This window comes from Trichomycterus rosablanca, chromosome 18 (genome assembly GCF_030014385.1).
Source record: "Trichomycterus rosablanca isolate fTriRos1 chromosome 18, fTriRos1.hap1, whole genome shotgun sequence".
In the NCBI taxonomy this organism is placed as follows: Eukaryota; Metazoa; Chordata; class Actinopteri; order Siluriformes; family Trichomycteridae; genus Trichomycterus; species Trichomycterus rosablanca.
In genome coordinates this window covers 22,763,985-22,778,192 of record NC_086005.1, presented here as the reverse complement: position 1 = coordinate 22,778,192, position 14,208 = coordinate 22,763,985, and the positions used below count along the sequence as shown (strand labels likewise).

Genomic DNA, 14,208 nt, shown 5'->3' with positions numbered 1-14,208 from the left:
GAGACGGTCGGAGTCAACTTGTTTGTGACGTAAAGTGTTTTACGAATTTCGATTCGTAATCCGAAATTTGTTCGTACGTTAAGTTGAAAAAGATCGTTCATAACCCAAAATGTTCGTATTTGCACTGAAATGCATTCTGCTATTTGAAACGAGTGTTCAGAACTCAGTTTGTGACTTTGTTTAGTCACTGATGCTGTCAGGCACCACAAAGAAAGAAAATGGCTTAATTAGACGGCATGTGGATACTCAGTACAAATGTTTTTTAGATTGCCAGCGTTGCCATGGAAATACTGACACGGACAACATTGATGTATAAATAAATACTCTTGTATTGAACAGACAAGGCGTTAGAAACATCTTTTAAAACACATATAGACCTATAATACTCCATATACACCAACTAGGCATAACATTATGACCACTGACAGGTGAAGTGAATAACACTGATTATCTCTTCATCACGGCACCTGTTAGTGGGTGGGATATATTAGGCAGCAAGTGAACATTTTATCCTCAAAGTTGATCTTAGAAGCAGTTTGTCAAGGGCCAAATTGTGATGGCTAGACGACTGGGTCAGAGCATCTCCAAAACTGCAGCTCTTGTGAGGTGTTTCTGGTCTGCAGTGGTCAGTATCTATCAAAAGTGGTTCAAGGAAGGAACAGTGGAAACAGGCGACAGGGTCATGGGTGGCCAAGGCTCATTGATGTGTGCGTCGCTTACCTGATTAACACATGGCACCAAGATTTACTACAGGAAAAAAGTGAGCCGGCGGAGGAAGTGTGATGCTTTGGGCAATGTTCTGCTGGGAAACCTTGGGTCCTGCCATCCATGTGGATGTTACTTTGACACGTACCATCTACCTAAGCATTGTTGCAGACCATGTACATCCTTTCATAAAAACGGTATCCCCTGATGGCTGTGGCCTCTTTCAGCAGGATAATGCACCCTGCCACAAAGCTGAAATGCTTCAGGAATAAAGCATTTAAATTAAATTGGCCTCCAAATTCCCCAGATCTCAATCCAATCGAGCACCTGGGGGATGTGCTGGACAAACAAGTCCGATCCATGGAGGCCCCACCATGGATCTGCTTCTAACATCTTGGTGCTAGATACCACAGCACAGTAACTTATATTTGTGACTCTATGCAATGCAAGCAGTTGAGGGTTAAAGGGCTTTGTGGGTGCCATGGCAACTTGGCATTGATGGGGCTTGAACCAGCAACCTGTCCATCAATAATACACTACCTTATTTATCAGGATTTAATCACTATACACTACCCTTACTCATCCTAAAGCAATAAAAGCCAACTGTGCAAAATCAAATAAATAAATACATATTATAAATAAATAATTGCTACTAAAACATGTACAAAGTGCCCCGGCCTTTAAAAATCCAACCCAGTACAGGACAGAACAGTAAAAATAGGAACTGTTATGCTGCAAGATTCGCCCTCACCTGCCACGAGGAATATCAGCATCGTCCTTCTTCCATCGCTGTGTAGGTGGGGGATCTCCCTGCACCTGGCAACGAAACTCCACGCTTTCGTCCACCAGCGCCACCTGGTTTACAGGCCTGCGTACAAACGTGGGTCGCTCTGCAACACACATGAATACAAAAAGAGTTGAAAAAATAGATGTAAACATAATAGCAGGCTGTAATATTCATAACCAACTTTTTAATGCCATCAGCAAAAACGTGTAGCCACTGATGCACCACTGCTTTCACATCATCATCACATGAAAATCTTTTTCCCCTTAAAGCTTCTTTGAGTGTCCAAAAAGGTGGAAATCAGATGGCGCTGAATCTGGACTATAAGCTCTTTCTCAGTCTCTCAGACACGACCAATTACTACTCCTCCCGCCCTCACCGCTTCCAACCAAAAGTTTAAACGTGTGGAAACTTTTTGAAGATCCCTCGTGAACTAAAATATAGATCACTTACCAAACACAGAGAGCTGAGCCATCTCGCTCTCACTCTCCCCTACGATGTTGGTTGCCACGCATGCATACATCCCTCCGTCGCTCTTTTGAGTGTTCGAGATGGTCAGTTTCCCAGCACGGATCTGAACAACAGTGAAATTTAAAAAGCACTTAAGGCACTTAAACAAAATTAAATAATCTTAGAAAAATTATGTGTTTTTTACTATGTCTGTATGACATCAGAATGATTTTTCTGAGTGATTTGGCTACTGACCAAAGGTATATGAGAACTGCTCCTAATTACCAACATCAAGGGTTTCAGTTAGATCATTTACAACAGCTGTATTTAGTTAATTATATTAAAGAAACTATATGCATCCAACAGTTTAGGGAATGCCTTTTCTGTTCGGGTTTGACACCTTTGCACAAAGCAATTCACTCAATATTAATACCTGACTTTACAAAAGTTTTCATGGTTTTGGAATATGGCAGTAATTTATAACTGTAAAATGAACATAAACACTGTGTTCAGAACTTCAGCATAAGGAATCTAAATTTTATTTAGATACTTTTATTTTACATTTTATATGTTCATATTTTATATCATTGTTTATATCCTTATTGTGGACTTTCCCATGAGCAAGAAGACAATATGTTATGTTATACTTGCTGAAAGCGTAAGAATAATATCATATCGTGTCAAGGGGGTCTGAGAATTATTTATTTTATAATGTTTTTAAAACAGGGGGGTCCAGGAGAGGATGAAATGCCAATAAAAAACCTTGAATCATTGATGAATCATGATGAATGAATCATTTTCAAATTAACACTACATGAACTGTTAAAGTAAATGAAACTTTAACGGCACTCACAGTGATGCGGTCGTCCTTAAGGTCGAGTCGTGCTTTATCCTTCCTCCAGAAGATGGTAGGCTCTGGGTGACCCCGCGGAGCCTGGCACTCCAACGTGGCTGATTCTCCTACAGAGATCACCGCATCCTGAGGGTTCTGCCTGAAATCATCCCGTAAAACTGGAAAAGAAAATAAGAGAAAACAGAAAGACAGAATAAATAATTAGTACATTTTAGATGTTTACGCCATGGACTGGTGAGGTGTGATACCTGAAATATTAGGAATCAATAAGGTCTGATAATGCTTTACTGTAACAGGTTCATAGTCAACCCCAAACCTGCACTAATGGCACCTAGTGTTAGGAAAAACTACCCAATTAGTGTCAGAATGAAGCCCCTCTCTTTCGTAAGCCGGCGCGACATCGCCGAACGCTCCACCAGCCCGGGAGAACGGGAGAACGCGTGGGAGAGACGGAGAGGCAGAGGAGGACAGTAATAATTGGACGATATTCGAGTCCCGCTGGAGCGTCTCTGACAAACAGCAGTGACGGTGACAGAGCCCGGAGGCTGAGCTGTCAATCATGCCAGCGAGCGAATGTGGAGCTTTTCAGTCAGAAAACGCGATGCAAAACAATGCAACAGCCGGACGGGTGTCTACACACACCGTTTTTGTCACACTCACCCCGTCGTACACTAAAACACACATACACACACATATAGCCCATGTCACATCCAGCTTAGGTGAGACTTTCCTGCCAGCTCTGATCAATGTTACCATCGAATGCCAACACACGCATTTCTCACACTGATGCCATAAGACAGATGATAGGACGGGTGAAAACGCTAATTTATTCATGAAGTCTTGGCAGTACCACTCATTTATGTACTTTATAAAAAGAAACGATCCGGTAAAGAAAGTGAACATGAACCTGCGGACACAGTGGTGACACGACGATGCTGGGAGTGTTGATCTCGTCATTAAAGTTTAATATAGTTTATTAAATACAATATAACCTTTCCTGTCCTGTCATGTCATGTCTTGTCCTGACCTTCCTTCCTTTCCTTATCACATGTTCTTCCTTCCTTTCCTTATCACATGTTCTTCCTTCTTTTCCTTATCACATGTCCTTCTTTCCTTTCTTTTCTTATCACGTCCTTCCTTTCCTCATTTCCTTATCACATGTCCTTCCTTCTTTTCCTTATCACATGTCCTTCCTTCCTTCCTTTCCTTATCACATGTCCTTCCTTCTTTTCCTTATCACATGTCCTTCCTTCCTTCCTTTCCTTATCACATGTCCTTCCTTCCTTCCCTCCTTTCCTTATCACATGTCCTTCCTTCCTTCCCTCCTTTCCTTATCACATGTCCTTCTTTCCTTTCTTTTCTTATCACGTCCTTCCTTTCCTCATTTCCTTATCACATGTCCTTCCTTCTTTTCCTTATCACATGTCCTTCCTTCCTTCCTTTCCTTATCACATGTTCTTCCTTCTTTTCCTTATCACATGTCCTTCCTTCCCTCCTTTCCTTATCACATGTCCTTCTTTCCTTCCTATATCACATGTCCTTCTTTCCTTTCTTATCACGTCCTTCCTTCCCTCATTTCCTTATCACATGTCCTTCCTTCCCTCATTTCCTTATCACATGTCCTTCTTTCCTTCCTATATCACGTCCTTCTTTCCTTTCTTTTCTTATCACGTCCTTCCTTCCTTTCTTTCCTCATCACATCCTTCCTTCCCTCATTTCCTTATCACATGTCCTTCCTTTCTTTCCTCATCACGTCCTTCCTTCCCTCATTTCCTTATCACATGTCCTTCCTTCCTTTCTTTCCTCATCACATCCTTCCTTCCCTATCACATGTCCTTCCTTCTTTTCCTTATCACATGTCCTTCCTTCCTTCCCTCCTTTCCTTTATCACATGTCCTTCCTTCCCTCCTTTCCTTATCACATGTCCTTCCTTCCTTCCTTCCTTCCTTATCACATGTCATTCCTTCCCTCCTTTCCTTATCACATGTCCTTCCTTCTTTTCCTTATCACATGTCCTTCCTTCCCTCCTTTCCTTTATCACATGTCCTTCCTTCCCTCCTTCCTTCCCTCCTTTCCTTATCACATGTCCTTCCTTCCCTCCTTTCATTATCACATGTCCTTCCTTCCCTCCATTCCTTATCACATGTCCTTCCTTCCTTCCTTTCCTTATCACATGTCCTTCCTTCTTTTCCTTATCACATGTCCTTCCTTCCCTCCTTTCCTTTATCACATGTCCTTCCTTCCCTCCTTCCTTCCCTCCTTTCCTTATCACATGTCCTTCCTTCCTTTCTTTCCTTATCACATGTCCTTCCTTCCCTCCATTCCTTATCACATGTCCTTCCTTCTTTTCCTTATCACATGTCCTTCCTTCCTTCCTTTCCTTATCACATGTTCTTCCTTCTTTTCCTTATCACATGTCCTTCCTTCCCTCCTTTCCTTATCACATGTCCTTCTTTCCTTCCTATATCACATGTCCTTCTTTCCTTTCTTTTCTTATCACATCCTTCCTTCCCTCCTTTCCTTATCACATGTCCTTCTTTCCCTCATTTCCTTATCACATGTCCTTCCTTCCCTCCTTTCCTTTTCACATGTCCTTCTTTCCTTCCTATATCACGTCCTTCTTTCCTTTCTTTTCTTATCACGTCCTTCCTTCCTTTCTTTCCTCATCACATCCTTCCTTCCTTCCCTCATTTCCTTATCACATGTCCTTCCTTTCTTTCTTTCCTCATCACGTCCTTCCTTCCCTCATTTCCTTATCACATGTCCTTCCTTCCTTTCTTTCCTCATCACATCCTTCCTTCCCTATCACATGTCCTTCCTTCTTTTCCTTATCACATGTCCTTCCTTCCCTCCTTTCCTTTATCACATGTCCTTCCTTCCCTCCTTTCCTTATCACATGTCCTTCCTTCCTTCCTTCCTTATCACATGTCCTTCCTTCCCTCCTTTCCTTATCACATGTCCTTCCTTCCCTCCTTTCCTTTATCACATGTCCTTCCTTCTTTTCCTTATCACATGTCCTTCCTTCCCTCCTTTCCTTTATCACATGTCCTTCCTTCCCTCCTTTCCTTATCACATGTCCTTCCTTCCCTCCTTTCATTATCACATGTCCTTCCTTCCCTCCATTCCTTATCACATGTCCTTCCTTCCTTCCTTTCCTTATCACATGTCCTTCCTTCTTTTCCTTATCACATGTCCTTCCTTCCCTCCTTTCCTTTATCACATGTCCTTCCTTCCCTCCTTTCCTTATCACATGTCCTTCCTTCCTTTCTTTCCTTATCACATGTCCTTCCTTCCCTCCTTTCATTATCACATGTCCTTCCTTCCCTCCATTCCTTATCACATGTCCTTCCTTCTTTTCCTTATCACATGTCCTTCCTTCCTTCCTTTCCTTATCACATGTTCTTCCTTCTTTTCCTTATCACATGTCCTTCCTTCCCTCCTTTCCTTATCACATGTCCTTCTTTCCTTCCTATATCACATGTCCTTCTTTCCTTTCTTTTCTTATCACATCCTTCCTTCCCTCCTTTCCTTATCACATGTCCTTCTTTCCTTCCTATATCACATGTCCTTCTTTCATTTCTTATCACGTCCTTCCTTCCCTCATTTCCTTATCACATGTCCTTCCTTCCCTCCTTTCCTTTTCACATGTCCTTCTTTCCTTCCTATATCACGTCCTTCTTTCCTTTCTTTTCTTATCACGTCCTTCCTTCCTTTCTTTCCTCATCACATCCTTCCTTCCCTCATTTCCTTATCACATGTCCTTCCTTTCTTTCTTTCCTCATCACGTCCTTCCTTCCCTCATTTCCTTATCACATGTCCTTCCTTCCTTTCTTTCCTCATCACATCCTTCCTTCCCTATCACATGTCCTTCCTTCTTTTCCTTATCACATGTCCTTCCTTCCCTCCTTTCCTTTATCACATGTCCTTCCTTCCCTCCTTTCCTTATCACATGTCCTTCCTTCCCTCCTTTCCTTTATCACATGTCCTTCCTTCTTTTCCTTATCACATGTCCTTCCTTCCCTCCTTTCCTTTATCACATGTCCTTCCTTCCCTCCTTCCTTCCCTCCTTTCCTTTTCACATGTCCTTCTTTCCTTCCTATATCACGTCCTTCTTTCCTTTCTTTTCTTATCACGTCCTTCCTTCCTTTCTTTCCTCATCACATCCTTCCTTCCCTCATTTCCTTATCACATGTCCTTCCTTTCTTTCTTTCCTCATCACGTCCTTCCTTCCCTCCTTTCCTTTATCACATGTCCTTCCTTCCCTCCTTTCCTTATCACATGTCCTTCCTTCCCTCCTTTCCTTTATCACATGTCCTTCCTTCTTTTCCTTATCACATGTCCTTCCTTCCCTCCTTTCCTTTATCACATGTCCTTCCTTCCCTCCTTCCTTCCCTCCTTTCCTTTTCACATGTCCTTCTTTCCTTCCTATATCACGTCCTTCTTTCCTTTCTTTTCTTATCACGTCCTTCCTTCCTTTCTTTCCTCATCACATCCTTCCTTCCCTCATTTCCTTATCACATGTCCTTCCTTTCTTTCTTTCCTCATCACGTCCTTCCTTCCCTCATTTCCTTATCACATGTCCTTCCTTCCTTTCTTTCCTCATCACATCCTTCCTTCACTATCACATGTCCTTCCTTCTTTTCCTTATCACATGTCCTTCCTTCCCTCCTTTCCTTTATCACATGTCCTTCCTTCCCTCCTTTCCTTATCACATGTCCTTCCTTCCTTCCTTCCTTATCACATGTCCTTCCTTCCCTCCTTTCCTTATCACATGTCCTTCCTTCCCTCCTTTCCTTTATCACATGTCCTTCCTTCTTTTCCTTATCACATGTCCTTCCTTCCCTCCTTTCCTTTATCACATGTCCTTCCTTCCCTCCTTCCTTCCCTCCTTTCCTTATCACATGTCCTTCCTTCCCTCCTTTCATTATCACATGTCCTTCCTTCCCTCCATTCCTTATCACATGTCCTTCCTTCCTTCCTTTCCTTATCACATGTCCTTCCTTCTTTTCCTTATCACATGTCCTTCCTTCCCTCCTTTCCTTTATCACATGTCCTTCCTTCCTTCCTTCCTTCCCTCCTTTCCTTATCACATGTCCTTCCTTCCTTTCTTTCCTTATCACATGTCCTTCCTTCCCTCCTTTCATTATCACATGTCCTTCCTTCCCTCCATTCCTTATCACATGTCCTTCCTTCCTTCTCACATGTTCTTCCTTCTTTCCTTCCTTCCTTCTTTTCCTTATCACATGTCCTTCCTTCCTTTCTTTATCACGTCCTTCCTCCCCTTTTCCTTTCACATGTCCTTCCTTCCTTAACACATGTCCTTCCTTCCTTTCCTTATCACATGTCCTTCCTTCCTTTCCTTATCACAGGTCCTTCCTTCCTTTCCTTATCACATGTCCTTCCTTCCTTCCTTTCCTTCCTTTCCTTATCACATGTCCTTACTTCCTTCCTTCCTTTATCACATGTCTTTCCTTCCTTTCTTTCCTTATCACATGTCCTTCCTTCCTTCCTTTATCACATGTCCTTCCTTCCTTTCTTTCCTTATCACATGTCCTTCCATCCTTTCTTTCCTTATCATTTCCTTCCATCCTTCCTTTCCTTATCACTGTGCTTCTTCCTTTCCTTATCACTTGTGCTTCTTTCCTTTTGACCAATCAGATTCAAGGATTTAACAATACTGTGGTTAAAAACGTGCATTGACTGCACCAAAATCTTCACTATTAAACTCCTATTATAAGTGTGTGAAGGCTAAAGAGGTTTTCTGTAATTTTCTCAGTTCTTATGTGTCTCCAGATAGAGCCCGGATTGAAAAATACTTGAGCGTTCCCTCAACACCAAACATCATGATGTTTTCCAACTGGCAACATTAAATTCCCGCCTCAAAAGACCGCTGTACATGGTACTTGAAGAAATATAGAAATGTAAATGAAGGGTGCAGGGGAGGAAGTCTGGAGGGGGATGGTGCAGCAGAGCTGAACACTGTGATATGAATGTGAATAGAACCCATCGTGTTGCTCTTTCGGCCAGGAGGAACACCAACAACCCTCCTTGACACAGGGGGCAGATGGCACTGTCGCGGACGCGTCAATAAAAAGCAGAGGCAATTAGTCGCCGTCGAGAGGCGCGGAGGAATGCCCACCCTCCTCTATTGTTTGCCCGGCCTAATTGCTTCCCATCCGGCGGCTGCGCCGCCCCCTCCGCTGCCTTCTGATGGCGCCGCGTTCAATTATCCAAATGAGCAGCTCCTGGCGTGGGGATCGACTGCTTTATTTACGCTCGGACGTAAATGCGGGCCGATGCTCGAACGGATTCCATTCCGATGCGTGAAAGGCGGAGGGGGTGGGTGCGCTCTGATGTGCGCACTGATGTAGTGTGGAGGTATTCCTGCACCGCTGTATGCAGGGTCATTATGTAATTATAGAGAAGAAGCTGTGTGGAGATAATAAGCTGGAGCTGAATGACAGAGGAATAAAATACCACATGCAGGTGTTTTACTGTTAATTCAGGCCCAGTTGTACTGAACTTACTTATTTCTGTATGTAAATTACAATCAAGTCCTCCACAGTCAGGAGAAAATAATTGCTATTAACAAAGACAGCTAAGAGTTCATTTAAATATATATATATATACAGTGTATCACAAAAGTGAGTACACCCCTCACATTTCTGCAGATATTTAAGTATATCTTTTCATGGGACAACACTGACAAAATGACACTTTGACACAATGAAAAAAGTAGTCTGTGTGCAGCTTATATAACAGTGTAAATTTATTCTTCCCTCAAAATAACTCAATATACAGCCATTAATGTCTAAACCACCGGCAACAAAAGTGAGTACACCCCTTAGTGAAAGTTCTTGAAGTGTCAATATTTTGTGTGGCCACCATTATTTTCCAGAACTGCCTTAACTCTCCTGGGCATGGAGTTTACCAGAGCTTCACAGGTTGCCACTGGAATGCTTTTCCACTCCTCCATGACGACATCACGGAGCTGGCGGATATTCGAGACTTTGCGCTCCTCCACCTTCCGCTTGAGGATGCCCCAAAGATGTTCTATTGGGTTTAGGTCTGGAGACATGCTTGACCAGTCCATCACCTTTACCCTCAGCCTCTTCAATAAAGCAGTGGTCGTCTTAGAGGTGTGTTTGGGGTCATTATCATGCTGGAACACTGCCCTGTGACCCAGTTTCTGGAGGGAGGGGATCATGCTCTGCTTCAGTATTTCACAGTACATATTGGAGTTCATGTGTCCCTCAGTGAAATGTAACTCCCCAACACCTGCTGCACTCATGCAGCCCCAGACCATGGCATTCCCACCATCACGCTTGACTGTAGGCATGACACACTTATCTTTGTACTCCTCACCTGATTGCCGCCACACATGCTTGAGACCATCTGAACCAAACAAATTAATCTTGGTCTCATCAGACCATAGGACATGATTCCAGTAATCCATGTCCTTTGTTGACATGTCTTCAGCAAACTGTTTGCGGGCTTTCTTGTGTAGAGACTTCAGAAGAGGCTTCCTTCTGGGGTGACAACCATGCAGACCAATTTGATGTAGTGTGCGGCGTATGGTCTGAGCACTGACAGGCTGACCCCCCACCTTTTCAATCTCTGCAGCAATGCTGACAGCACTCCTGCGCCTACCTTTCAAAGACAGCAGTTGGATGTGACGCTGAGCACGTGCACTCAGCTTCTTTGGACGACCAACGAGAGGTCTGTTCTGAGTGGACCCTGCTCTTTTAAAACGCTGGATGATCTTGGCCACTGTGCTGCAGCTCAGTTTCAGGGTGTTGGCAATCTTCTTGTAGCCTTGGCCATCTTCATGTAGCGCAACAATTCGTCTTTTAAGATCCTCAGAGAGTTCTTTGCCATGAGGTGCCATGTTGGAACTTTCAGTGACCAGTATGAGAGAGTGTGAGAGCTGTACTACTAAATTGAACACACCTGCTCCCTATGCACACCTGAGACCTAGTAACACTAACGAGTCACATGACATTTTGGAGGGAAAATGACAAGCAGTGCTCAATTTGGACATTTAGAGGTGTAGTCTCTTAGGGGTGTACTCACTTTTGTTGCCGGTGGTTTAGACATTAATGGCTGTATATTGAGTTATTTTGAGGGAAGAATAAATTTACACTGTTATATAAGCTGCACACAGACTACTTTTTTCATTGTGTCAAAGTGTCATTTTGTCAGTGTTGTCCCATGAAAAGATATACTTAAATATCTGCAGAAATGTGAGGGGTGTACTCACTTTTGTGATACACTGTATATATATATATATATACTGTATATATATACTGCATATACTCACTTTCTTAACCACTTATCCAATCAGAGTCGCTGGTGCTGGAGCCTATCCCAGCTTTTCAATGGGCGCAAAGCACACAGTAACACCCTGGACGGGACGCCCGTCAATCGCAGAGCAGACACACTTACACACCCATTCACCTATAGGGCAATCCAGTGTCTCCAATTTAGCTGACTGCATGTCTTTGGACTGTGGGAGGAAACCGGAGCTCCCGGAGGAAACCCACGCAGACACAGGGAGAACATGCAAACTCAGCACAGAAAGGACCCAGACCGCCCTGCCGGTGGATTGAACCCAGGACCTTCTTGCTGCAAAGCGACAGTGCTACCCACTGAGCCACCGAGCCACCCTGAACTCTAAAGGCACCCAGAAAGTAACATCTGTAAAGAAACATAGAAAGAAATTTTGGGCCTTAACAAACTCATTAGGCAGAATTGTAATTCAGAATAGCTAGCTTAGCACTGTCACCTCACAGCAAGAAGATCAGACAGTGAATAACTGAAATGAATGAATGTTTGGCATCCCATTTCTTTCAAGGAAATGTATTTCTCCTTGATGGATTGGTGTTCTGCAAAAAGCAGACCCACTGCGACCCTGACCAAGGTGGTAAAACAAAAAGAAATGCCACGATAATGCGCTAACCAAGCACAGCCGATCTACGTTCGAATCTCAGTTGTGTTATTGACTGACTGGGCGCCCACACAGACTGGCTACGTCTGTCAGGATGAACAGTCAAAAGGATTCGTCATTACTGCTGCATTGTGGACTGCCCCCCTTTACCAGGGTGGGGTCTGGAACAGTCGAGGAAAGATACTCGGGTTAATTGGATATGACTAAATTGGGAGAGAAAGACGGAAATGCATAAATAGAAAATTAAAAGTCTGAAAAGGCCTGACATCAGACGTCAAAGGTAGGTTAAGTTCTACGCGCCGCTCACGGGGGCTGTCCCACTTCTGTCACGCCGATGACAAAAAATAGATACGGAATCAGCCGCCCTTTGGGATAATCACACACATTTGCTGATGAGGGTATTATCTCTCTCCGGAGACGGAAAAAGAGAGAGGGGGGTGAGAGACGGAGACGAGAGACTGAGGAGAACCCCATAAGCATGGTACTTTTTGAATAAATAAATAACTTTGTATGCATGCTCGGCCTGAAAAAGTCATCAGTAATCAGTCAGGAGAAACTTTTCTGTGGAGAGCAGTAACGTTACCGTGGCTTCCCTGGGGGTGAAAAGCTAAGCCTGATTGCGCCGAACCTATTAAACTACTCTCTTTAGCCAATCATACACAAGTCACTGCATTAGCATCATGCGTAACACAAATGTTTACCATTACACAGGTCCTTAGGACTTAATTTAGCAAGTCGTGCTTAAGAACGTAATCAAAAGTTCGCAAAGCGAAATGTCTATAAAAAATTAGACACAATTCAACCTACAGCAAGGAATGGATCAAGAAAACAATACCCAAGGTTTGGGTGTTAACCAAGACCACATTATCCTCAATAATTTTAAATAAAAGAAACAATCCAGTATAAGGAACTGTTTATAGAATAGAACAGAATACCTTTATTTGACATATACACCGACCAGGCATAACATTATGACCACTGACAGGTGAAGTGAATAACACTGAATATCTCTTCATCACGGCACCTGTTAGTGGGGGGGATATATTAGGCAGCAAGTGAACATTTTATCCTCAAAAATGATGTTAGAAGCAGAAAAATGGGCAAGTTTGACAAGGGCCAAATTGTGAAGGCTAGATGACTGGGTCCATAACTGCAGTGTGATGCTTTGGGCAATGTTCTGCTGAGAAACCTTGGGTCCTGCCATCCATGTGGATGTTACTTTGACACGTACCACCTACCTAACCATTGTTGCAGACCATGTACACCCTTTCATGGAAATAGTATTCCCTGATGGCTGTGGCCTCTATAAGCAGGATGATGCGCCCTGCCACAAAGCAAAAATGCTTCAGGAATGGTTTGAGGAGCACAACGACGAGTTTGAGGTGTTGACTTGGCCTCCAGATTCAATCCAATCGAGCATCTGTGGGATGTGCTGGACAAACAAGTCCGATCCATGGAGGCCCCACCTCACAACTTACAGGAGTTAAAGGATCTGGTGCCAGATACCACAGCACACCTTCAGGGTCTAGTGGAGTCTATGCCTCGATGGGTCAGGGCTGTTTTGGCAGCAAAAGGGGGGGCCAACACAATATTAGGAAGCTGGTCATAATGTTGTACCTTGTAACTCGACGTCCCCTAAACTCGAAATCTTTGAAACTCGACGCCCTTCGTGTAGAAATGTGTATCCTTAAACTCAACGTGCGTGCGACTGCCGCTTTGTTCGCTTTGTCATCAAAGTGTAAATATGAGACGAATCTGCATTTGTGTGGAATAACCATCAAATTCACTCTGACAGCTCCACATGTATCTGTGTTTAGCTGGATTTTCGTCCTGTTTTACTTTTAAACTTGTGTTATAGCTTGGGGTGCTGAGAAATCATGAGAATCAGCTTTTCCTAGAGAGTCCACATCGTTATCATTAAAAAAAAAAAAGCTTAATGTGGTTTAATGTATTAAAACAACGACAGAAATTATTACTGCTCATAAGTTCTCTCCAATAATGAAATTCCTTGCTCTTTGTTTTAGTATAATAAGTAATTTTTAAGGCAGTACAATAAGTGATTTTTAACAGTTTCCAATTACATTTCAGTGTTTTTATATTATATTTGTGTTATTTTCAGTGTATAAGTGTCAAAACAACCCCATTATTTTACATTAGCCTAAAATATATGCAGTTCCATAGGAAAAATACCCTACTTCATATAAATTACTGGCTAAAATTACCTGCTAAATACATACATATGTAACAAAGGGGACCAATACTTATGAATTATTTAGATTTTAGTTTATAGATACAGTAGATAAAGTTTTGTTCAAAATTTTCTGTGTACTGCATGTATGCACAAACCTCATTTTGAAAAACGTTGGGATAAACCGCCTAAATCCAGAAATTCACAGCTAGTGGACGTATTTTTCGCAGTTGTATTTGCTTCCAAATGGGCTTCTAGGGGCTTCTACAAAGTTCTTTATT

General features: G+C 42.8%; 1 protein-coding gene across 1 annotated transcript in view; it reads right to left on the bottom strand.

The window, feature by feature from the left end:
- LOC134332786 (roundabout homolog 2-like) overlaps positions 1-14,208 on the bottom strand; it is a 156,226-nt gene that overhangs the window by 56,060 nt on the left and 85,958 nt on the right. Inside the window, exons 3-5 of the mRNA XM_063014586.1 lie at positions 2,793-2,950; positions 1,943-2,063; positions 1,457-1,595 (exon numbers count right to left, since the gene is read on the bottom strand). Of these exons, the coding sequence (XP_062870656.1) occupies positions 1,457-1,595; positions 1,943-2,063; positions 2,793-2,950 (418 nt within the window). The remainder of the gene's footprint in view (positions 1-1,456; positions 1,596-1,942; positions 2,064-2,792; positions 2,951-14,208) is intronic.